This window comes from Rhodamnia argentea, chromosome 1, assembly GCF_020921035.1.
Source record: "Rhodamnia argentea isolate NSW1041297 chromosome 1, ASM2092103v1, whole genome shotgun sequence".
In the NCBI taxonomy this organism is placed as follows: domain Eukaryota; kingdom Viridiplantae; phylum Streptophyta; class Magnoliopsida; order Myrtales; family Myrtaceae; genus Rhodamnia; species Rhodamnia argentea.
Window position 1 is genome coordinate 2,228,781 of NC_063150.1, and position 25,705 is coordinate 2,254,485.

At 39.4% G+C, this 25,705-nt stretch overlaps 3 protein-coding genes across 6 annotated transcripts; 1 reads left to right on the forward strand and 2 right to left on the reverse strand.

The window, feature by feature from the left end:
* The first annotated feature begins 3,016 nt into the window (after positions 1 to 3,016).
* Positions 3,017 to 6,160, forward strand: LOC115743327 (putative vesicle-associated membrane protein 726). Its single transcript, XM_030678058.2, has 5 exons — positions 3,017 to 3,458; positions 4,844 to 4,985; positions 5,083 to 5,203; positions 5,336 to 5,398; positions 5,670 to 6,160. The coding sequence occupies exons 1-5, from the start codon at positions 3,269 to 3,271 to the stop codon at positions 5,811 to 5,813; spliced, it is 660 nt and encodes a 219-aa protein (XP_030533918.1). The 5' UTR covers positions 3,017 to 3,268; the 3' UTR covers positions 5,814 to 6,160.
* Positions 6,161 to 7,006: 846 nt separating this feature from the next.
* Positions 7,007 to 9,155, reverse strand: LOC115743326 (protein SULFUR DEFICIENCY-INDUCED 2). Of its 2 annotated transcripts, none has more exons than XM_030678057.2 (4): positions 8,968 to 9,155; positions 8,097 to 8,309; positions 7,593 to 7,748; positions 7,007 to 7,423 (listed from the first exon to the last, which is right to left on the reverse strand). In XM_030678057.2, exons 1-4 carry the CDS (start codon positions 9,067 to 9,069, stop codon positions 7,016 to 7,018), a joined length of 879 nt encoding a protein of 292 aa, XP_030533917.1. In that variant the 5' UTR covers positions 9,070 to 9,155; the 3' UTR covers positions 7,007 to 7,015. The 2 variants fall into 2 exon arrangements, with proteins under 2 accessions (XP_030533917.1, XP_048141041.1); XM_048285084.1 differs by lacking the exon at positions 8,968 to 9,155 and adding an exon at positions 8,387 to 8,431.
* An 8,862-nt stretch (positions 9,156 to 18,017) lies between these two features.
* Positions 18,018 to 25,414, reverse strand: LOC115743325 (ubiquinone biosynthesis monooxygenase COQ6, mitochondrial). 3 transcript variants are annotated; one of them, XM_030678054.2, is made up of 10 exons: positions 25,352 to 25,414; positions 25,006 to 25,117; positions 24,786 to 24,882; positions 23,798 to 23,941; positions 23,252 to 23,310; positions 21,690 to 21,757; positions 21,553 to 21,604; positions 19,667 to 19,831; positions 18,943 to 19,542; positions 18,018 to 18,415 (listed from the first exon to the last, which is right to left on the reverse strand). In XM_030678054.2, the coding sequence occupies exons 1-10, from the start codon at positions 25,357 to 25,359 to the stop codon at positions 18,200 to 18,202; spliced, it is 1,521 nt and encodes a 506-aa protein (XP_030533914.1). In that variant the 5' UTR covers positions 25,360 to 25,414; the 3' UTR covers positions 18,018 to 18,199. The 3 variants fall into 3 exon arrangements, with proteins under 3 accessions (XP_030533914.1, XP_030533915.1, XP_030533916.1); XM_030678055.2 differs by lacking the exon at positions 25,352 to 25,414 and adding an exon at positions 25,201 to 25,225; XM_030678056.2 differs by lacking the exon at positions 25,352 to 25,414 and having other exon boundaries at positions 25,029 to 25,117.
* Positions 25,415 to 25,705: the final 291 nt, after the last annotated feature.

Below are 25,705 nucleotides of genomic sequence, written 5' to 3' on the forward strand. Positions count from 1 at the left end.
TAATTTCCGCTAAATTGAGTCTAATATCACGAAAAATTTCAAACTAATATAGCGTTGACAAATGAAGGGTAAAAATCTTAAATTGGTACACCCATAAACTATCACGTGTAATCTAATTCAGCAATTTGATGGTAAAATTTAACGAAAATTAACAGAGTGTAAATTTGTGCATACAGGTTTAGGATTTTTGATGGTCAAAAATTAACTTTGAATAAATTTATCACAGGCATATCAATCTGAGATTTTCGGTAATATTAGCCTTAATTAGAATAAGTGGCTTTCAAGTAAAATCAGTTAACCATACTACTTTTTAAGCCGGAGATTTTTAATCTGGTGTCATAACAGATGCAGCTCTTGACAAATCATTTTCAATATCAATTTTGCAGAGAGAAAAGATTGCCTACCAGCGCCATCTCTCTTAAAAAAAAGAGACAATGCCTTTCTTTGCCTTTAGATTCTCGAAGGAAATCGAGGAAAATCTTTCTTATTGAGATTTTGATTAATCCCATTGTGAGATTCCTTAAGTGAGAATATATGCAATTGAATATTTCCTCAAATGGTCCATTTAGATTTCATGAATGGTTGAGCAAACGTCAAGCATACCTGCGTCCCTTTTGAATTGTTGGACAGCGTCCTCCGTGGAGAATGCTCACTCTTTGTTTCAAAATTGCAAAAGACGGCTCACGGGGAAGAGAAAAAAATGGAACCTTATCGGCAATCCCATCTCGACTTTGGCGATCACAGGAGACGGCAACATACACGGTGCTCACTTGGAAGGATCGAACGAAGGGTCCGTCGCAGCTGTTTGTTGAGATGATCAAGGGCGCCTAATCGACGGTTTTCGGCGGTCAATTAAAGGTTCATCGGCGGCAATGGCGGAGGCAACAGCCTTGGTCGACACCCTAAGACACGTTCTCGCTTGTGCTGGAGAAGAATTGGATATAGAAACAGATCACTTAGATCCGGTACGTGGCCCTACAGATCAAGCTCAATTCAGCTAGAGTCTCCATGTGCTTATTAGCGAAGCCCATCTCCTTTGTGGGTCTTACTCGAAGCTAAAGATGGCTCATATCAATAGAGCATCAAATATGATGTATGATTGGGTTGCTACAGCCTAAAAGAAGAAATAGTCAATTTAGTAATTGAGTTAGTTATTCCCCGGGGTCTTTTGGATTTACCGTATTCCGAAGCCCATGGGTCTTGAACTTATTTTGATTAATTTAAAGAGCAATATTATGACCAAAAACAAATGATAACCAATTGATCGACCAAAAGCTCAAATCGAGCAACCATGGCCACAAGCTCGACAACCGGAAGCTCAAGTTGCCATGGCCGCCACGAGCTCAAAACTCGAGCGATCATGCGGCCTCAAGTTTCGTGGCTCATAAAGATCCCGTAGACATGACCACCGTGAGTTTCACAACTCGAAAAATCCCGCACCCGTGACTGTTGCGAGTTCAATGTGAGTGGTCGTGGCTCCAAGCTCGAGTGATTAAGTATGGCGTCCGCGAACTTGAGCTTGAACGTACATGATCGCCCCAAGCTAGAGCTTGAGCCTGCGATTATGGCAGCTGCAATGGATCCATCCATCTCTCTCTCTCTCTCTCTCAACGTTGTCTTCATTTATGTCTTTTTAATATGGCGCCTATTTGGCGTCTTATATAAGTTTGAGCGATTTCGACGTTTGTGTTAGCAATTTTGCAATATATGTCAACAAAACTCGACCAACAAGAAAAAAGTACAGCAAGAACTCAATCTTGCGTCGGCAATTCAGCACGACATCACCGTCATGTTAGCAGCACCTAGAGATGGCCAAAAAGAATCGTGGGCCCGGAATCGGCCCATTGACCGGCCCGTTGACCGAGCCCACAGTTCCGACCCGGTTTTAAAAAAAAAAAAAGAGGAGGCCCGGGGAAAAATAACCATTGGGCCTAGGAATAGGAACTAGCGGTTCCAAACCGGAATTGGAACCGGCGGTTCCAAGAAACCGGCCACCTATAGCAGCGCCCTTTGACAAAACCCTTCCTCTGCACTCCTTCACATAACCATCGTGCTTTTCCTTTCTCAATGCACATATTAATTTATGAAAGGAGTCAATCCTCTGTTGGTCTCCTTGCCAAAGTGGGGTTTACGCGGCCCGATCTTGGTAGGAGATTTATGTTTAAATATTTTCGTAATCATGAAAAATATTTTTCGTTCGTTTATCTTTTTGTAAACTATACAAAAATAATATTTTTCATATCGTTCGTTTTTCGCGAAATAAATGAAGCCAAAATTTTTCTAAATGGACTTCCTTTAATCATGTTCTTTATTGCTGCTTTAAAGATGGAAGTCCTTGCACGTTTTGAAATGAAATATCTCTTAAGAAAATTCCAAGCAATTTCCCCAAAGATTAAAGAAATAAAAAAAAATACGATGTGAAAATCGCTTTAAATCAAGAGATTCCCAACAACAACAAAAATTCGGAGGTCGCATGTTTAATCTCGCTAACTACGTGGAAACTGCTCTATACGAGAGCCGTTACGTATGGGCCAAAGATCTGAACTCGATCGGTTCACGAGGCTTGCATGACGGTGCTTGTTTTCGTTCTTTGTGATAAGGAGAAATGAGGCTCGCGGACCGCCACGAAGTCGAATTTCTACGCTCATGCCCTCGAAGTACCAAAAATCAAATGGCGAATGATGCAAACCTACTCGACATTTTTTTTTTCTGCCTAATATGACAATCAATTATCTTTGTTTCTTGAAAATGAATGATTTGATAAATACCGTCCGAAAATTGATCGGATTATTTAGTCAAAGGTTTGAAAAAATTGAAGAGGACCGCGTGAGCCTCACCTCATGGATGCTTCCTCCCCAAAGTGTGATTCCGTCCCCTCATTTTTCAATTCAAACCGACTAATTTTCAAACAAAAAATCAATAAAATAAAAGGATTCAAAGCCGAAAGTTTTTCCCTCTTCCCATTTTGCCCTCCAACTATAAATATCATGAATACCAGCCCCACCGTCCGCGTCGGTCTCTTTCTCTCTCTCTCTCTCTCTCCATTTCCGAGAGAAATCGTTTTCATTCTCGCCTGCCTCTCCCTCTGTTTCTCTCTCAGATCGAACCAAAATCTCTGCTCAATTCGTCTCCGATCCAATCGCGCGTTCACCTTCGAAAGGGCTTCCATCTTCTCTTCCGCCGCGGGACTACCGGCGATCGGCTTTGGGGCGCGCATTTGGCTAGGGTTCTTGCTGAGGCGATCTGTGGGATTGGATTCGCGAGGATCATGGGTCAACAGTCGCTGATCTACAGCTTCGTGGCTCGAGGGACGGTGATCCTCGCCGAGTACACGGAGTTCACCGGGAATTTCACCTCCATCGCCTCCCAGTGCCTCCAGAAGCTCCCCGCCACCAACAACAAGTTCACCTACAACTGCGATGGCCACACCTTCAACTACCTCGTCGAGAACGGTTTCAGTACGTCTCCCCCTTTTACCTGTTGCGTCTCGTGGCGTCGCGTGTTTGGATCGTCCCTCCCGTGTCTAGTTACGGCGGATTGGTGATGCTGTCGGTTTTGGTTGGTTAGATTGAGGCTTTGACAGGGGGATCTGTGTGTGATCTGACGGTTTTTTAAGGTTTCCGGTGTCTGGATACGGGTCTCGAGGTTGATCTCGCGGGGTTTTTTGTGATTTGACTCGGATTCGGCAGCTGATTCTCTTTGATCCGTTGTGCGCCGCCGGATCTTTGGAATTTGGTTGTTTTTTTTTTTTTTTCTGTCTGGAGTTCAAATTTGGATGGAGTGGTCCGAGGTGTGATCTTTTCATTTGTTTTGAGAGAAGAAGTTGATGCCTACGTTTTGTTGTGTTTTGTGTTTTGGCTGTTTTGAATTCAAAAGATCGAAAAATTGTTCAAATAAGACGATAACCTAGGTTGATTTTTATGTTAATACCATATGGCTCGTGCTCCTACTGGCTAAACCTCGAGACAGCTTTAAAGTAATATTGGGAAATGAATCTCGATTTCAATATGGAAGGAAATTTACTGAAATTAAATTGCATGTAAAATGCCTTTGTTTGAACTGGTATTTCTGCAAGGCATTGATAAAAGTGAAAACGGGGCCGAGGGAGGAAATTTGGAATGGAGAGGTTTAGATTCTAGCCAATAAAAATGATCCTGCCATGAGGAAACCAAGATGACATAGAATACTAGTTTAATAATCTCTTAATTTTCCTTTTTTAGCTGCATACTGTATGTATTACAAATTGACTGCTGGATCAAGACAACATAAATGCAACTTTTGTATTGCCTTAATGACAATACTTGTAGATTAATTATTTTTCTGTTTGACATTTGAGGATTATAGCCTTTACTCTTTCTGGATTTTTCTTTTGTTTTCCTTCTGGATTGCGCTTTTTGTTCCCTTTTTTTTTTTTTTTTTTTTTTTGGGGGGGGGGAAGCTGATTTGCAGCCTCTGGGTTGTCAAGTTTTTTTTCCACTTTTTTTCCACAGATATAGCAAAATGATGCTTAATTGTTGGAGAAGCTGCTTTACCTAGTGTCCGAGGGTGAAAATTTTCAAATTTAAGCTAGTATATTCATGTGTTCTCTCCTATTCTGTGTGAATTATAATGTGATTTTTTTTTTAATATTCTATTATCTTTGCTTATGAACTTGCTATATTCTGTCAGAATCTGTACTGGTGTTATACTGTTCTGGATCTTATTTTCTGCAAGTCTCGTTTAACTAAAGTTTGTAGGATTTCTGGACATAGCTTCTTATATTCTCATAGAAGCTGCGACATCTACATAATCCTATATTGTGCTATTAATCTTTGTAAATTAACTTTTATGTGGGTACTTGCAGCTTATTGTGTAGTTGCTGCTGAATCTGCTGGCAGACAGATTCCCATTGCTTTTTTGGAAAGAGTCAAGGATGACTTCAACAAAAGATATGGTGGGGGAAAAGCTGCAACAGCTGCTGCCAACAGCCTGAAGAGAGAATTTGGGTATGCACTTCTATCTTGCTTTCTTTAAATTTAGAAATTTGGTTTTTGACCTTCTTGTGTGATTAGATGTACTTCTTACCCAATGATACCTTCTCAGTCCCAAGTTGAAGGAGCACATGCAATACTGTGTTGATCATCCTGAAGAAATCAGCAAGCTTGCGAAAGTGAAAGCTCAAGTTTCTGAAGTTAAAGGTGTTATGATGGAAAATATCGAAAAGGCATGGAGCTTCTATTTGTTTGCGAAGAAAAATTAATCGGATGCTTTTTGCCTCTTTGATGGTAATATCTTAGGTGATGGTCTGATGATTAATTTTGGTGATTTGATGTTCGTAAATCATTATTTGTTTCAGGTTCTTGACCGGGGTGAGAAGATTGAGCTGCTGGTTGATAAAACTGAGAACCTTCGCTCTCAGGTTAGTAGGATCGAATTTATGGCTTGTGTTTATATTTTGCAGAAGCGATCCCTGTGTTTGTGTGGCCTCTAGATGTTGTGGGGTTCCGTTTGGAGGTAACTTTTGTTGGTGTTCTGAAGAATGCCGGCAAACAGAGGGCTTCGTCATATGGTTGTGTTTGCTTTGTCTGCATGTCCCATTATTTGCTATTCTTTGGGTGCAAAGTTAACTGCTGTTTCCTATTAAAAAAATGATTCCATGTTTGCGTATTCTAATGATGGATGTGATGCAGGCACAAGATTTCAGGCAACAGGGAACAAAGATAAGGAGGAAGATGTGGATCCAGAATATGAAGATTAAGTTGATCGTCTTGGGGATCATCATTGCCTTGATACTCATCATTATCCTGTCCGTTTGCCATGGATTCAAATGTTAGTCTCCAGAATTTCACGGGTACTTCCCATCTTGCTGATTATGGCTGTTTCTGGTTTGACTGCGCTTCACTTGCTGAGGTCATGGGCCATCTCGTTCGCTCTGCTTCCCTCCCTCTCGCTCACTCTCAATTTTTGGTTTTTTTTTATCCTTCTGTCTTTTTTGCTCTTTAGCCTTTCTCCCTTTGCCCCAATGGTAGCCTTTTCTTCTGGGGTAAGGTCTTGTATCGTGGATTTGGTTGTAAGTGGCAGTAGTTGATTTCAGGTAGATAATTTCCTACATATGGACATATTCTCCTCAACTTTTATTTCGTGTAGTAATTGAAAATCTTGAAATGCTTTGATGATCGGACACTGTTTGTCCATAGCGAAGCTCCTCTTTTTGCCTCATCACTGTTACCTATTGGTTGGGATTTCTTAATGAATAGCTCGGCTACGCATGAATGATACTTTTTTTCTATGTAAAATCTCTTTTCTCTTAAGCGTCGTCTGCTCCTGCAAACTAGAGGTTGCTATCCAATTTGCGCTTGTTTAAATTGGTGGAGTACCACCCCTGTCAAGGCGGAAGCTGCATGTCAAGATAAACTGAACACAAGTAGAATTGCGCCATTTTGAGGTGGCTTGGCTTGGTAGTTTGTCCCAACTGGTTAGGTTTTTCCTCTTGTCAATGAGTCACCGGTTCGACCAAAAAAAAAATATGAGTCGCCTGTACCTAATAGCTTTTAAGTGGGGCCAATAATGAGCAGCCAAAGGGACAATCTTAGGTAAGATGCGGCTCTCTTGACACCAAGGTAATTAATTCCTGCGGTTTTGTAGATATTGGTCCGTTCTATGTAGAATGTTCACCCTGAGAATTGTGTCGATGGCAAGAAGCTCAGACCAAAGGCTTAGGCCAGGGCAAAGAGCTGTTCTAGTAGGATCATTGCAAGGCTTTGGCTACTGACAATAATTTCATCTGCAACCGTATACCCCTTTTAAAGCACTGATTTTCCTTGACCCTCTGGAAAATAATGCAATCAAGCAATGCAGGCTTTTCTAGCGCCAGCAGAGAAATGTAGAAAGAAAGAAGCTATGATTCACTAATGACAGGTAACCTCTGCACATTTTATTTAGACTGAGCGTCATTCCCATCATATGCATTTCAAAAGAGAGAAAAAAGAGGGGGTGGTGGTGGTTGGGGTTGGTGGTGTTTAAGTACAATATGAAATCAGCACGCCACCTGATCCCGAAAGGGAGAGATCTCTTCGAAGACAGGAAGTCTCTTCGACCGAAATGGTGTCCACTGTTTCATCAAATGGTCCAGCCCCTGCACGAGAGCTTCTTCTACGCTTGATGCCGACTCTTGTGCAGACAAAGGCGATACGTGCGATGATTCTAGTTCTATGAGTAGTTCTTGAGCTTGGGCTTTTGACTTGGGATCATTGGATCCAACCATGTCGCCCTGCAATATGGTGCTCAAGATTGAACGTGCCTCGGTGGTTCGTGTTTGCTTGATCAGGCAATGGCACAAGTTGCAGGCCTTGTTGGCGTCGGGGTCGATGATTTGAGCTTTACGGTAGACGACTTCGGCTGCCATATAATTCCCTCGCTGCATGTAGGCCCAGCCCAAGTTCCCCTGCATTGAAGCAGAGCATGTAGCGTGCAGAGCATTACTAGGAGACCAACGTGGAATGAATGCAATCACCAAGAACGAACAAGTTCCCCTGCATTGCCTGTGGGAAGAGTTCTTTTCGCACTAAATCGGAAACAAAAGTCCGAGGGAAATGAATGGAAAAGTTGAATACCAGTATCCTGGAGATCTCTTGCTTGATGGTGACCTGAAACTTCTTTCCATGAGAACGTGCGGTCTTTGTCGGCTTCCCGTTAAAGGCCTCTCCGTGGTATATTGTCCAAAGCTTTTGCTTAAATAGTTCTATCTGCTCTTCGAGTCTTCCGCATTTCTGGTGGAATTGTCATGGTTAACTTTAGAAAGCGAAGAATCGAGAAAGGGAATGCAATGGAAAGGCAGATGGTCCACAGAAGATCAGCTGTGAAGATAAGAGCTAATTCATAGTTTAATATGAACTTGAAGTTTGCCCCAAAAATCTCACTTTTAAAAGTAACGGAGAGAACGCAGTCGAACGAGTGACACTATTCGAGAAGCACTTTGACTGTAGAGATCTAGAGGAGAAAAATATTAGCTCTGCAAAACTCTAGTAACACTATCCCAGGTCTTGGAAAATGCGCGATCTAGCGACTTAATTCCACCAGCCAATGCACAGTTTATGCATCGGATCGGTCTAAAGTACCTTGTACAAGTCGATGAGAATGTTGTCCAGTGACTCTTGAGCTTGTTCCGAACACCGGCCTCTACAAGATTTGATCGCTTCAATGGCTTCTTCTGTTCGATCTTGCTGTTTCATCACAACTGCCATGTCCTTAAGAGCGCTATCGACCCTGTCTCCTTCATTGATAGCCTTCCAGAACAAAGCGATCGCCGCATCCGGATCTTTCTCCACCAACTGTTCAGCAGATATGAAAAAACCGGTAAATGCGAAATTATCAATCCAAGAACAATAGCTTCACATGCTCATCCAACAATTTCAACATTAGCAATAGTAATAGCTTCAACCATTCTCGAATGACATGGCATAACAATAGATAACAGACAATGCAGTCGACTCATCAAGTGATTTACAAGGGTGCTCAACAAATTTCCGTAAGTTGCACAGTTCTAGTAGAACTGTAATTACACTTATAACTTCGAGGATCGGCTGAGTGGCTAAGAAATTAACTTTCGGATGCGGAGATCACATGCTCGAATCATTGCGTCTCCCGTCTCCCACTCGAAGTAACCTTGAGGTCTATGTCCACCCCTTTGCAGGTGCCGCCTAACTCGATCCTCCGTCTCGATGGGGTGATTCACATTTCGTCGGCAAAGATTAGTAAACTCCAAGGTTTGGATATCCATATTGCAAAAAATATATGTCATCATAAGCTACGCTCGAGTTTGGATCTTTCAGGTTTTGAATTCACAGAGTTATTTCAACAGGAAAAAATTCATGAAAAGATCAAGCACACGACCGCGCTAAGTGATTCCAATCGCTGGGAAGGCGAAAACGACGAATCCCAGGATTCGAAAGAAGGAAGAGAAGGAAGAAACGACACACGAAGACGGACCTGGACGTGCTTGGCTCGGACGTAAGGAGTGTCGCCAGGAGGGAGCTTGTGAATCACGTGGTATGGAGGTTGTTCTTGCTTCTCGCCTTTGCGTCGCCCCATTCTCTGAAACTCTGTTTCCGGGCAGAGCTTTCTTCTTCGATCTTCAATGGAGGGGGAGGAGAGAGAGAGGGGTTGACGACGAACATGAACCAGAAGAAAGGCTCCATTGGAGATGAAATGAACCTGGACATCGTGGTTGACCAGGTTCATCGACCGGATCCGACGGGGGTTTCGCTTGGCTTTGCTCATCTACACAAAAACGTCATGCCGTTGACACGTGGCTCGACCTTATTCCACTTCCACGCTTGGCGTCGTTTTTAGAGGTGGCAGATGAGCCAACGCGGCGCGACAATGTGAGCTTGAATTCCTCGCGGCCGTTAATTAGTCCTGGGTCCCTTACACAATCCAACGGCTGACATGATGTTGGAACTCCGTGTGTATTGACCAATGCAGGTTTGCGGTGGGCAGCTACGAGATGATCATTGGTTGATGGTGGTCACGGGTGGCGATGGGCGGTGGCAAGCAATGGTCAATGGTGGGTGGCGGCGGAGGCTGGCGATGTAAAAAAGAGGATGAGGCGAGAAGAAGTAACTTTTTTTAACTTCTCAAATTGAGGAAAAAATAACTTTAGAAGTGAAAATTCACTTCAGAAGTAGAAATTTTTTTCAAAAGTAAATGGTTTTACCAAATGGATTTCTATTTCGGAAGTTAAATTACCAAACGGATTTTTACTCCAGAATTGCTTACGGTGTTGAAATCCACTTCCATAAGTGTTATCATGTGCACCCTTAAGCTCCGTCTGATTCATGAATTTTTTTTATTTCTATTTTTTGATGTTTGGTTCTTTGAAAATATTTTCTTAATTAACAGAAAACTTTTTTCTACCAAAACTTGAACTCAGGAAATTGATTTCTTCTATAAAAAAATCAAATTTTATTTTTAAAAATATGAATAGGTATCAAAGCATGGACGTTGAGGAAAACTCTCTCTTTCTCCCATTTAGCTCTCTCGCCGCTAAAATGTTTGGGTTTTTTTTTTTTTTTTTGGAAATAACGCCCTCCCTCACTCCCCACTGCAATCTTTCGGGTATTTTCCTTCTTTTTAACTCCTCATTCATCAAAGCATTTGTACCTTGCACCCTCCAGCCCCCTTGCTTGCTTCCGCTGCCACCCCCTCACCTGCTTCCTCACTATCATGTTCAACTCCAATCAAATATACAGTGCAGTGTCCGCCATTGTTATCCAACAAATTGTCGGAGTGGCAAGTAATGACGTCCAAATTGATTTTGGATCGCATTTACTCTTCTATAATTCCACCAAGTTTAGAGCCAATATCGGGGTCGCCCTTCGAGATAACCAAGATATATGGTACGGTTATGTAACGATCCTCCACCAATCCTCCTTCCTATAGCAATTGAGTCATTAACCCGTAATGGCTTTAATATTGTTTAACAACATTATTAAAAAGAGACATGGATTGAAGATGAGCAATGAATAACCTATAATTATAACAAAGGGAGCATTAAGCGAGTGAGAGTTACCTAATCTTGAATGACTCATGCTTCATATTCTCAAATTGAATCATGCAAGTTGAGATATTTCTTTAAATGTGATGTACCTGTTTTCATTGGGGATAAGACAGACCAAATAGTCTCCAGTAGAAATAGAAAATATGGAATGACAGGGTAAGGTCAGATGAAGATGAAGGGTTTGGGGCTTGCCTTATTTTGGTTGCCGGATGGTTGTTTTTCACATGGATTATTTGATTTGCTACATTTTGTACAAGCTGAATCGGACTATATGCCCTTCGTGAAAATTGTCGAGCATGATCTTGTTTATAACATATTAAAATTTCGTTGAATTTTTAAATTAATTTACTTGAGTAATAGTCACGATTTCGATCGATACTTAAAACTGTTTCCGTAAGTAAGAGTTAGTTTAGGAAATTGGTTGAAACTTCCCTTTCTGTATGTCTAATGAAAATAGTTCTTTAAGGAAAGTTGTTCCTCACATCAAGAACTACTATCTTCATGTTTACACAACTTTTCATGTCCGTTTAGTAATTTTGCTTACTGCTCGAATTTGTGTAGTAATATGTCATGTTTTATATGAAGATTGAAAATGGGAGATTACATTCGTTACTAGTGTGAAGTTAGTAAGAAATTATTGTACTTACTTATTTGAAGTGCATGAAACACATATCTAAAATTTTGAAGTAATTTGTTTGATATCGAAGTGGGTGTGAGTATGTGATACTAATGTGTTGGGGGCAAAAATGTTAGATCACCTCCTCTCGCAAAAATAAACACGTAACTTGCTGAATAAGCTCTTTCCGATTTAAGTCTTTCTTTATCTCCATTTAGAAAAACTCTCTGCTCACTGAGGAAAACTCTTTCTTTCTCTTATTTTTCTCTATCGCCTCTCTCTCACCCTTGCAACATTGAGGATTTTTTTTTCAAAAATACCACCCCCTCCCTCCTCTACAAAGCACCCTCCGATTGTCGCTTCCCCTCGCTTGCCTCCGCCACCAACCCCGCTCCTACCTCTTTACCTCCCTGTTCTTTTTAACTCCAATCAAATATACAGTATAGCGTCCACCATTGTTGCCCAACAAATTGTCGAAGCGACAAGTGTTGATGTCCAAATTGATTTTGGATCGCATTTTCTCGTCTCTAATTTCACAAAGTTTAGAGTCAATATCACGATCGCCCTCCGAGTTGATCGAGATACAAGGCACGGTCATGTAACGATCCTCCAAATTGCGTACCCAATCCTCCATCTTGTAGCGGTTGAGTCATTAATCTGTAATGATTTTAATATTGTTTAACAACAATATTAAATAGAGACATGGACTTAAGATGAGCAATTAATAACTTATAATTACAATAGAGGAGCCAGCTTTCATGATCAAAGAGAGCATTAAGCGAGTGAGAGTTACCTAATCCTAAATGACTCATGCTTCATATTCGAAAATTGAATTATGTAAGTTGAGATGTTTCTTTAAATATGATGTACTTATTTTCATTGGGGATAAGGTAGGTCAAATAGTCTCCAGTAGAGATAAGAAACATCGAATGGTAGGTAAGGCGAGATGAAGATGAAGAGTTCGGGGTTGCCTTATTTTGGTTAACTATTTTTTACTCGGATTGTTTGATTTGTTGCGCTCTGTACAAGCCAAGTTAGACTTTATACCCTTCGTGAAAATTGTCGAGTATGATCTTCTTTATATCATATTAAATTTTGTGAATTTTTAAATTGATTTACTTGGGTAATAATCACGATTTCAATCAATACTCAAAGTCATTTTCGTAAGAGTCGGTTTAGGAAATCGGTTAAAATTTCTCTTTCTGTATTTCAAATGAAAATAATTCCTTCGGGAAAGTTGTTCCTCACATCATGAATTACTGATTTTCGTGTTTGTACAATTGTTCATATTCATTTAGTAATTTTGCTTAGTGCTTGAATTTGGATAGTAATATGTCTTGTTTTGTATGAAGATTGAAAACGTAAGATTACCGTCATTCGTTACTCGTGTGAAGTTTGTAAGAATTCATTATGCTTGGTGAATTGAAGTGGTATTGTGTGAAACACGTGTCTAAAACTTTTAAGTATTTTGCTTGATATCAGGTTGGGTGTGAGTATGCCACACTAAAGTGTTCAGGGTAAGAATGTTAGATCACCTCCTCTTGCAAAACAAGTAAGTAACTTGTTGAACAAGCACTTTTCGATTTAGGTTTTTTTTTTCTCTCCTTTCATAAAAACTTTCTATCGGTTAAGAAAACTTTCTCTTTCTCTTAATTTCCTTTCTCTTCTCTCTCGCCACTGCAATGTTTGGGATTTTTTTTTTCCGAAAATACCTCCCCTCTCTCCTCTACTACGCACCCTCCAGCATCCACCCCCTTGCTTGCCTCTTACATTAACGTCCTATAAAACTCCAATCAAATATACAGTACAATATCCATCATTGTTGCCCAACAAATTGTCGGAGCGGCAAGTAATGACGTCCAAATTGATTTTGGATTACATTTCCTCTTCTATAATTCCAGTAAGTGTAGAGTTAATATCACGGTCGCCCTCCTAAATAACCAAGATATAAGGCACGGTCATGTAATGATACTCCAATTTGAGCTCCCAATCGTCCTTCTTGCAACATTTGAGTCATTAACCCGTAATGACATTAATATTGTTTAATGACAATATTAAACAAAGGCATGGACTAAAGAGGAGCAATTAATAATCTATAATTATAATAAAGGAGCCAGCTTTCATAGTCAAAGAGAGCATTAAGCGGGTGAGAGGGACCTAATCCTACATAAATCATGCTTCATATTCAAAAATTAAATCGTGCAAGTTGAGATGTTTATTTAAATGTGATGTACTTATTTTCATTGGAGAAAAGATAGATCAAATAGTTTTCAATAGAGATAGGAAACATCCGATGACAGGGTAAGTCCGGATGAAGATGAAGAGGGTTATCTTATTTTAGTTACCGGATGGTTGTTTTTCACTCAAATTGTTCGTTTTGTTGCGTTACGTACTAGTCAAATCAGACTTTATGCACTTCGTGAAAATTGCCGAGCATGATCTTATTTATAACATATTAAAATTTCATGAGTTTTTAAATTAACTTACTTGGGTAATAGTCATAATTTCAATCGAAACTCAAAGCTGTTTCTGTAAGAGTCAATTTAGGAAATCGGTTAAAATGTCCCTTCTGTATATCTAATGAAAATAGTTCCTTTTGGAAAAGTTGTTCCCCACATCATGAACTACTGATCTTCGTGTTTACACAATTTTTCTTATTTGTTCAGTAATTTTGCTTTGTGCTCGAATTTGGTTAGTAAAATGTCTTGTTTTGCGTGAACATTGAAAACGGGAGATTACCATCGTTCATTACTCATGTGAAATTAGTAAGAAATCATTATACTTGCTAAGTTAAAGTGGTCTTGTGTGAAACATGTATAAAAATTTTGTTAAGTATTTTGCTTGATATTAGGTTGGGTGTGAATATGCCACACTTGTTGGAGGCAAAAATGTTTGATCATCTCATCTTGTAAAAACAAGCAAGTAACTTGTTGAATAAGCTCTTTCCAATTTACATTTTTCTTTTTCTCTATTTAGAAAAACTCTCTACCTGCTAAGGAAAACTCTCTCTTTCAGCCGTTTTCCTCTCTTGTCCCTCTCTCACTACTGCAAATGTTTGGAATTTTTTTTCCGAAAATACCGTCCCCTCCCTCCTCTACTACACACCCTCCAGCATTTGGCCCCCTCACGTACGTACGCCAACACCCCATCACTTGCCTCTTTACCTCGATGTCCTGTTCGACTCCAATCAAATATATTGTTCATCGTCCATCATGGTTGCCCAATAAATTGTCGGAGCGGCAAGTAATGACGTCCAAATTGATTTTGAATCTCATTTCCTCTTCTATAATTCCTCTAAGTATAGAGTCAATATCACCGCCGCTCTCGAGATGAGCCGAGATATAAGGCACGATCATGTAACAATCCTCCAAATTGCGCTCATAATCCTTCTTCCTGCAGCATTTGAGTCATTAACCTGTAATGACTTTAATATTGTTTAACGACAATATTAAACAGAAATATGAACTGAAGATGAGCAATTAATAACCTATAATTACAACAGAGGAGTCAACTTCCATAATCAAAAAGAGTATTAAGCGAGTGAGAATTACATAATCTTGAATAACTCATGCTTCATATTTGACAATTAAATCATTCAAGTTGAGATATTTCTTTAAATGTGATGTACTTGTTTTAATTGGGGATGAGATAGATCAAATAGTTTTCAGTAGAGATAAGAAACATCGAACATTAGGGTAAGGTCATATGAAGATGAAGAGTTTGGGAGTTGCCTTATTTTGATTAGGGGATGGTTGTTTTTCACTCAAATTGTTTGATTTGCTGTGTTCTGTACAAGCCAAATCAAACTTTATAAACTCAGTGAAAATTGTAGAGCATGATTTTGTTTAAGACATATAAAATTTATCGAATTTTTAAATTGATTTACTTAGGTAATAGTCACGATTTCGATCGATACTCAAAACTATTTCCATAAGAGTCGGTTTAGGAAATCGGTTAAAATTTCATTTTCTTTATGTCTAATAAAAATAGTTTCTTCTGAAAAGTTGTTCCTCATATCATGAACAATTGATCTTCGTGTTTGTACAATTTTTCATGTCCATTCAGTAATTTTCCTTAGTGCTCGAATTTGGATAGTAATATGTAATTTTTGCATGAAGATTGAAAAATGGAGATTCCCATAGTTCGTTACTCGTGTGAAGTTAGTAAGAAATTATTATACTTGCTGAGTTGAAGTAGTTTTGTGTGAAGCACGTAGCTAAAGTCTTAATTATTTTGTTTGATATCAAGTTCGAGTGTGAGTATGCCACATTGAAGTGTTAAAGGCCAAAAATGTTAAATCACCTCCTCTTGCAAAAACAACCAAGTAACTTGCTGAACAAGCTCTTTTTGATTTAGGCCTTTCTTGCTTTCCATTTAGGAAAAGTCTTTGTCTGCTGAGAAAAACTCTCTCTTTCTCTCATTTTCCTCTCTCACCACTATAATGTTTGAGATTTTTTTCAAGAAATGCGGCCCGCTCCCTCCTCTGCTACGCACCCTTTAGCGTTTGCCCCTCGCTTGCCTCCACCACCACCCCTTGCCTACCTCCTTACCTTGTTGTCATGTTCAACTCCAATCAAATATATAGTACAACGTCTGCCATGGTTGCCCAACAAATTGTTGGAGCGGTAAGTAATGACGTCCAAATTGATTTTGGATTGCATTTTCTCTTCTATAATTCCACCAAGTCTAGAGTCCATATCACGATCACCACCCTCCGAGATGACTGAGTTGTAAGGCACGGTCATGTAACAATTCTTCAAATTGTGCTTCCAATTCTCCTTCCTACAGCAGTTGAGTCATTAACCCATATTGACTTTAATATTGTTTAATAACAATATTAAACAAAGACATGGACGGAAGAGAAGCAACTAATAACCTATAGTTGCAATAGAGGAGCCGACTTCGACGATCAAATATAGCATTAAGCGAGTGAGAGTTACCTAATCCTAAATGATTCATGCTTCATATTCAAAAATTGAATCATGCAAGTTGAGATGTTTATTTACATATGATGTACTTATATTCATTAAGGATAAGATAGATCAAATAGCTTCCAGTAGAGATATGAAACATCAAATGGCGGGGTAAGGCCGGATGAAGATGAAGAGCTTTGGGGTTGTCATGAGTGTGTAAGAAGTGCTTGATGAACCCTAAAAAAAGTACCTGGAGCAGGCTCTGATAAAAAAGAACCTAGAATGATTTGAGTTATCACACCATATTAAAAGTGGAAAGAGCTAATGCATTAATTCATGAATGTTGCGGCTAATCATTAGAGGATATAAATAGGACTAACAAATCAAATATTGACACAATGATATGATGATAATGATAGTACCGAATCAGAACTTTCTATTTATATCTTTAAATGTGATGTACTTATTTTCATGGGGATAAGATAGATCAAATAATCTCCAGTAGAGATAGGAAACATCGAATGGCGGGTAAAGCCAGATGAAGATGAAGAATTTGGGGATTGCCATGAGTGTATAAGAAGTTCTCGATGGACCCTAAAAAGAAGAACCTGAAGTGGGCTCTAATACAATAAAAGAAAATGTTAAATGCAGCCCTAAGATTTTTGTTGAGAGCCATTAATTATGTCTTTAAGACATAAAACTTGTCTATTTAAAGCACATGTGTTTACAAATATGTTCATTTTCAATTTTTCAAAAGGTAATGAACACAAATTGTTTGTGGACAGAAGGGGTAATGGAGGGATCAATCGCATGCATTTGTCGCGACTCGAGTGGCTTATTAGTTGCTGGGTTCGCGAAACAGGTTTAGTGGTCCTCGGTTGTGCTCGCAGAAGCCCTAGCCATGAAGAACTCGATATTGTACTTGCAAATGAGAAGTGATCTGCGGAAAAATGGTGAGCTGAGCTTGGAGTTGGAGTTAGATAACTTATCACTTGTGAATTTGATCCAGTCGGTCCATGATTCCAAGGACATTCGGTCTGGTCCACGGTTCTAGAAATTGAGAACTGGTACCAACAGTCTAGTCCAAGGTTCTTGAGAGAATCGGACCAATCTGGACCATGCTCACCTCTAGCGTTGGCCGACCAAATGGACTGAATTGACACAATTACATAAGTTAAGACTTAATAGCAAAAAAAATAAAAAGAGACTGAATTGGCATAATTGCAATATATTTATGATTTTTTGAGTAATTTTCCCCATATTAAGTGAGCCCGATGAAAGTTTGTCTCTCTCTTTGAGCTCGCAATACAGAAGTGAGCCAAGCTATATATGCAGAAAATTTCGAAGAGGTGAACACTGGTAGCTGAGGTGAGACCGTACCGTGACATGGACCTAACTTGTTATCCAAATCCGTCCATCACCAACATATTTGAGTGGGCGGGTCTGATGGGGTCTCCACTAAGGCCGGACTTCTATCTAAACTGCCTTGTCCGAACCCGCCCGCCCTTGATGCTCGTCAAGTCTATATGGCCTGAATTGACCATCGGCTGCTCCGCCATGATCAAGAGTGTAGGTAGAGTCTATCGATAAGAAATGGTTCACTGCCCTTGCACCAAAGAGATCCAAGCGGGCAGTCAATCTTCCTTCAAATTGAATATATATAAATAGCTAAATAGAACAGATGAAGGGTTGGTTTGTCTGGATTTCTAAGAAGCCAAAAGTAACTTCCCTACCAAACTATATGATAATTCTTCAATTTCAAAATATTCAGAGAAATTTATGTGTATATTCACATCTCAATACAAAAGAATTTCAAGTATTTCACATTGAAAAGAGTTGGAAATTGCACTCCACAAGATTATAATAAGCCGCTGGAGAGTTATATGTGCACCTATCAAAAAGTATTTTTCAAGATAGCAAATAAGTTGGCATCCGACTTGTCAAGAGAATATTGGCCACAAGAAATTTGGCTTCCGAAGCATTATATATACACCGAAGGAGAGTTGCACAACCGTTGTTAAGAAACTGAGAAAAAATTTTAAGCCTATCTCAGACTTGCAGTGACTGATAAGAGGAGGGATTTCTGGTACTCACAGAAGTTAAAAATGTATCTTTTCAAAAACAGCTTAAGCCTCATGTGAAAAGCGGCAGTCTTTGCTCGCCCGAGGCATATGATATAATGCTCCTTTTGAGAGGTGAGATATAGTTGGCAGCATGGAAACCAGCAGCTCGTAGTATGTTTAAAGGTCCAAAATCAACAGAGTAAGCCTTTTGAAACCCATCAAGGATCGCCATCATAGCAATGTTAGCTGGCTTCCTCTCTGCTTCATATTTCTTTAACAAAGACGCCTGCAAGATATTTAACCCTACCAATCAAATTTGCCTTAACCAATATCAGTTCACTCTTATCTGCAAATTTCGCACGCCCATGCACAGATGAAAATCCCAATTTTCAGCCAAAGAGGAGCAGATTAACAGCAACACTTTTCCACTGTCTATGCATGAGATCTCAGCACTAGAACCCTGTTTACTGGTGCTATAAAACAAGAAATTTTGTGATATCCATGAGAGCAATTCTAACTCATGCATCAGAAAAGATTACTTTTTGGTGGACCAAGGTGGGTAATAACATCAACACAAGGGAATGAATTTATCAATGGAATTTTTCATACTCCCTGTAAGTATGAGCATTGGCTTGTTCTGACTGCTAAAGAAGCAATGAGCATAATAAGCTAAATGAGGTCGACAGTTTTTTCTTATGCCATTCATTCCGAAAAATGAGATGCTCGATTGAATTTCGTGCAGGATGTTCAAGAAAGGTCTTCCCAAAGATGAAGCAAAACTTTTAAGCAACAATTGAGCAAGAGATTACTAACCTCCCCTATGTCCATACCAACAGCAATGGCCTCGCCAATTACTCTTGAAAGAGCAAATGCATCTCCAAAGCCCAAATTGACTCCCTGACCAGCCAAAGGATGAACAGTATGTGCTGCATCTCCAATTAAAGCAACATGCTTTGACACATAGTCATTAGCATGCCTCAGGGACAAAGGGAACACCATTCTTTCAGATGCCAACTTGACCACTTTCGGGGGAATTTCAAATCCCCCATTGCCAGATGTGGGCACACCTGCTCCGAACCAAGAAAATATATTTCCTTTCCCTAACAAGCTTGATGTGGGGTGAGGACCAAATCCATGATCAAGAGCATGATTCACTGTCTTCACAAAATCAATTTCAGTCATTGATTTTCGATCCAAGGCTTCTTTTGGGTTCATGGTCCATACAATATTGCTAAAATTATCGCCCATTGGCAAAAGGGCAATTGGACCAGCAGGAAGAAACCTTTGCCAAGCACATTGGTTTTCTGAAGCATGTTCTACTGTACAGATGACTGCATTTTGTGAGTAATTCCAACCAGTAGTCTTAAATCCAGCTAATTCCCGCACTTGTGACTTGGACCCATCAGCACCAACCTGCAGTCAATGTCATTTAACTTGATCAATCTGTAGATGCCTACATATCCCAATAACTAATCATTTGGACAGTACTTAAACTATTCTGATAAAATATATTATAAAAGATGACAACTAATATTACCACCAACTTCGCATATAGGCAAGTTCCATCACTCAAATGCAGCTTTGCGAGGTCCGCCCTAGAAATCTCTGAAGAGATACCATCCATCTGTTTAGACTTCAAACCTGGATTTAAGCTCATCGAAACTAGTCTGGAAGGAAAGATTCTCTTCTGAAAATCTGCATTCTGCCATGCTTTATCTCTTAGTTTCGCGTGCCAAACATAAAATATTATTCTAAATTGCATTTAAGGATATAAAATTGACAGCAACTCTGATTCATCTTCTGATTTATCCACTTAAAGTAAAATGACTGGTCAACTTCAAATATGTTACCAGGTGCGCCAAAAAGTCAATTAAAAGCTCAATTTTACATATAAGGAGATAATAAGCTGGTCTTCTAGAAAGGCAGACCCAAGGAAGATAAGAAAGATCCCAATAACTGGAAGCGCTAATCCAACAACTGAGATATGAGTCACTAAAAGAAAGGACTAAATTACATGACATTAAGCTGGTCTTTTAGAAAGGCAGACCGAAGGAAGATAAGAAAGATCCCGATAACTGGAAGCGCTAATCCAACAACTGAAATATGAGTCACTAAAAGAAAGGACTAAATTACATGACATTCTTGACAAGCCAATGATTGTGCCAGTAGCATGTGCCATTCTTTTGAGATTGGTTTCAGGACAAGCGAAGTAACTGATTCACTCCCTCTCAGAATTCCCTAAAATCAGTCAATTAACAAATTAGCACTCATAAGTTGGATCTTACGTGTATTCACCGTACTGTACTTTGACCAAACTATTATTTTAGTGCAATACATGATATTACGAACTTCAATATAACCTTGATTGGCTATAGTGTATGAGTAAGCATCACATATGATATTACATATAAAACGTGACAGGTGAACACTATCACAGTCTAAGACGCAAAAAAAAAAAAAAAAAAAAAAAAACACTCTCACAGTCATCCTATACGAGATTACATCTAATTTTCTAACATGACATTTCAAGGATGGTAAAAACTATCAATGCATTGGGTCCCTGCCTCTTTCTATGTGTCCAATCAAGTCCTTTTCTCTCGAGCTATTTACTTTTAACACCTGCGATGTAGCATTTATGACGTGGCAAATTCTCACACTGTCACACATATCCCAATACGGCACCTGCTGCCTAGTGGGTGTATATAGAAAATGAGTTAGGAGATTGAAAGTGTGCTTAAACCATTTTATATTCATTGTTGTATATGGACATAGATCAGTTGTACAAGTGAACATCATTCAGTGCATCTCTTTAATATGGTTAATGGCGCTGGCATGTGACATATATTGAATAATAGTTTTGTCATTATTTAAGGTTCCCAACATTAATATGGGTTCGACCAAAAACAAAAAGAAAAAAACATTAGTCTGGGTTGAAGGCATTACAGTGCTTACTGAGATTATACTAATGTAAAGGGACATTGGATAGCTAACTAAGGTGTTACTGCGCATACATAGAACAGCTAATCAAGACATTACCCCAAAATTATGATTACCAGCATGTATTTAATTCCTCAACTTACAACAAACGATTGTTAATCATTAGAGTAATAAAGAGGTCTCATAAATGGGATAGAGCACCAAACAATATGATCTCCAATACCAAACAATTCATGCAAAATAAGTATGCAAATAGTAGGAGAATTTATCTGTTCTGGTTTTCTGGTAATAGTCCACTAAAGAATGGTTTTTCTTTAATTTTTTTTTTAGTAAAAGAATTTTGAATTAGTAGATACGAAGGTGTAACAACCCATCAATGTGAAAGCTCTCAACTCTCTCTCTCTCTCTCTCTCAGTTTAGGGTATACAGTAGACACATGTGAGTGAGAGTAACTTGAATTCTAAGAGCAGTGATGGTGGTGAGTACCTGTATACACAGCAGTAGAGAACTTTGAAGCACCTTATTCTCAACCACGCACCTGTCATTCATAAAAGCAGCAGCATCAACTAAATTGTCTCTGAAAAACAAAATGTCGCAGCTCACTATATACACTTGATGCTCACCCTAGTGAATCTTTATCCACATCTCTTGCATGGTATCGAGTATATCCCAAGCCAGTATAATCCCATACCTAAGGAAAAAGCAGGGCATTAGCCCAGAAGCATGAATTTTCATGCAACAAGCGGCATAGTTTACAAAAAAGCAATGCCAATATCAACGTGAAAATGAAATGGCAAGCCATAATTCGTAGTTCATTTAACATACTACAACTACAAGAACCACCAACACCACCAAGCCTTATCCCACTAAGGGGTCGACTATAGTACAGGTTTGACTCAGATTTAAGTATTCCTCAATTGACACGAGAATATTATGACAATAAGGAAAAGGAGAAACCCAAAAGTCAAAGTATAGTGAAGAGATCAACAGGTTGAAGAAGTTTCTTGGACAAGAGCTCGAGAGAAAATATCTTGGGAAGCTTCAATACTTTCTTGGGATTGAAGTTGCCGGATCTTCAAAAGGAATTATTCTATCCCAAAGGAATTATGTCCTTGATCTTTTGACTGAAGTTGGATTATTGGGATATCATCGGAGGGATGACACCTATCGAGGCCAATGCTCGTCTTCAAGCAAAGGAGGATGATCCAGTGGATAAGGGTCGTTATTAGCAATTATTGGGCAAGTTGATTTATTTGTCTCACACCCGACCCGATATTGCTTTTCTTGAGTCCGGTGAATTAGTTTATGCATGATCCATATTCTACTCATATGGATGTTGTACGTCATATCCTTCAATTTTTGAAGTCTACTCCTAGGAAAGGGATTACTCTGTCTCTTCATCATGGCTTGAAAGTTGAAGCCTATACAAATGCTAATTGGGTTGGATCTCTTGATCGGAAGTCTATTTCAGCGTAATATACTTTCTTAGGAAGGGATCTTGTGACTTGGCGCGTCAAAAAGTAGAATGTGGTCGCTCGATCTAGTTGGTCCGGGGAGTTTGTGAGCTATTATGGGTTAAAAGACTACTTGAAGATCTTGGTGCATTTTTTCCTATTCCTATGATGCTATCTTGTGATAGGAAGGCCGCCATTAGTAATGCTCATAATCCTACACACCACGACCGTACAAAACATGTGGAGATTGAAAAGCACTTTATCAATGAGAAGTTGGAGAGTAGTTTAATTTGTACGCCCTTTGTTCAGTCTAGTGATCAACTTGTCGATTTGTTTAGTAAAGGATTAAGGGGTAAATCGTTTCATTATGTTTTAGTCAAGTTGGGCATGTGTGACATCTATGCTCCAACTTGAGGGGGAGTATTGAGATTATATGGCCGTTGAGGCTATTTATCTATTTCCTTTACTACTTCATATATGGCAGCAATAAGGGTGATATTGTAATTTTGGCCTCTTGGCTTTATACACATTGACCCAACCAAGCACGCAGTTCAGTTTTTTTGTCTCTCAACACATAGCTTACTGATTCATAGCAAGATAAAAGGAAAACAAAAAAATTGCAAGAAAATAGGTGAAATAATAGAGTGAGCACATCATTATATCAATTAACTGCAGGAAATCTTTGAAATGCCACGGGAGAAGGGGTTTTACAAATAAAGTAGGAGAAATACCTGCATTTGATCAAAATATGCATGTCGATATGGCTGAAGATATTGCCAAGCACCAATATCTACAAAGTTCACCATGTTACTAACGTATACATATCTTACAATGGCATTATCGCCTTCAAAAAGAACTATAACCTCTTCCTTGTTCACCCCATAATAAAAGGTAGAATTAGATATTCACTGACTCATCTACAGCATGAGAAATTAAAGCACATTATTAGTATGACAACTCCAGAAAACGAGGAAAACTTCCGATCATAACACTCATCTATCTGGCTCTATCTCAAGCCCTAATCCAATATAAAACAGCTTTGCTTTGCATGAGCAGGAAAGGAAGAAACTCCTATACAACAAACAAAACAAGAGAAAAGTTCGACCAATACTGACCAAAAGAATAGACAGAGTAACAAGCTTGACCGAGGGACTCCTACTTGACATCATTAAGCAAAAGTGATGGTAGATAGACAGAAGGACCAAAGAAATGAAGCGCGAAAGATGAGAATGAGAAACCTGCAAAAGATCCTAAATTTTACAGCAATATTACTCTACCTCTGAACATTGATGTTGTTGCAGGCGTTATTGTACTGACCCTAGGATCTGGAGGATCCTGTTTGTTGATGCGAATTCCATTGACCAATGCTGGATTGCTATCAATGATGGCAACATTTAAATGCTTTGTCAATGGCATGCTTGCTGCAGATAATCAACATTGACTGCATGAAGTCAGTTGAATGTACAGACAGGGAGGGTCACTAAACATAGATGAGCAAATGGTTTTCTTTTCCCGTGTATATGCCACAAACATTTCAGGATTGTGACATCTTGAACGGATGACATAAGTAGATTTGTCATCATTCTTCACCACCATCAGCCTTCAATACCAAAAATATATTAACGATCTAAAACTAAGACTCAAATAGTCTGTGGAGAAATACATGTCAAAATCCATTTTCCAAATTTTCCAAGGCCTGAAAGATTGGAAAAGACAGGTCAACAAGAATTATGTTTAATTCAGATTAACAAAAAAGGCATACTGAAATTTTGAAAGTCACCTCATTTTTACCCAAGAAAGAAAAACATAACACGTTTTTCAGACTTAACGTAGGACTGCAAATCCACCAACTCATTCAACCACACCATCACCTTCAGCTACGACTGAGAAGCACCACCTTCAACCTTTGCCACGTTCAAGGATCCCACTTTCACTACCACTAGTGCCACCAACCACCTCCACCTCAAAGACACCGTCCCTATTGCTGCACAGCACTGCCTCTACCACATCACTTAGTAAACAAATTCAATAGATGAGTCTTAGCATATCTACCCTCATCATACATAGAATTGGCGAACAGAAAGCTAAGTCATAGGGACAACAATCTTGAAAAACTGTGGGCCCAGATATCAATACTCCACTGGCCGAAATATATATAGCTTAACACTGTAACATCAATAGGCTCAGACTCAGATTATCTGTCTAGCGCTACAAAAATCGGGATACAGACATAAACTCAAGAAGATTAAACAAGCCAAAGCTCACCTAAGGAACAAGCAAGAGACATGCCAACCATTCCCCCTCCAACAATAGCGATGTCATATTGGGCAATGCTGGTTCCACTACATTGCTGCTCTTGACCCTAGAATTTTCAAGCACATTCCAGCACCAAGCATCATAAACAAGCTAGAAACAAAGAGGCATGCCGTTGAACTAAAAGAAAAAAAAAACCCACAAATATGGCTAAAGAAAAAGAAACAAATACATGATTGGATTGGCGAATCGAACCGGATGGGCCAGCAGCGGCAGCTCCACACAGGCATCTCGATCGGACTCGTATGCCACCTAAATTTACAGCAAAGCTCTTCCGAATGAACCTGAGACCCAGCCGCACGAGAAATCAAAGCAAACCCTTAATCGAGCAATGCCCAGAATCATCGGAAACGGTTAATTCAAGGACATTTTAGCGTGACGCAGCAGCCAGAATCAACAGAAACAGATTGATCGAGCAGACATTTCTGTGACATCTCTAGGGACAACATTACTTGACAAGTATCAGAATGGCGAGCGAAAATGAGTGATTCGATTTCAAGGGAGATGAGGAATGATACCTGTTCATGCTTAGAGTGCAGGACGCGCGCTGAGAGAGGGACTCCGTTCCCCTTCATTTTCTAGTTTTGTGTACGTACTGCGCAGCAGTGACGATTGTGAGGCACGTGCAATACGCGTGCGTGGCCGTGGGAAGGTGAAATGGTCTATCCCGCCCTCACTACCACTAGATCATTTTCTGAGCTAAATTTATCGCGGATGTATCAATTTAAAATTTTTCGTGGTATTAATCCTTAAAAAATAATTTATTTGTACCAAAAAATATACAATGAGAGCCACCAAAATTACATTATAAAGTTAAAATAGAGATAACAATAGCAAGAGAGTTATAATGACGTTTACTTGAATGTCATAAT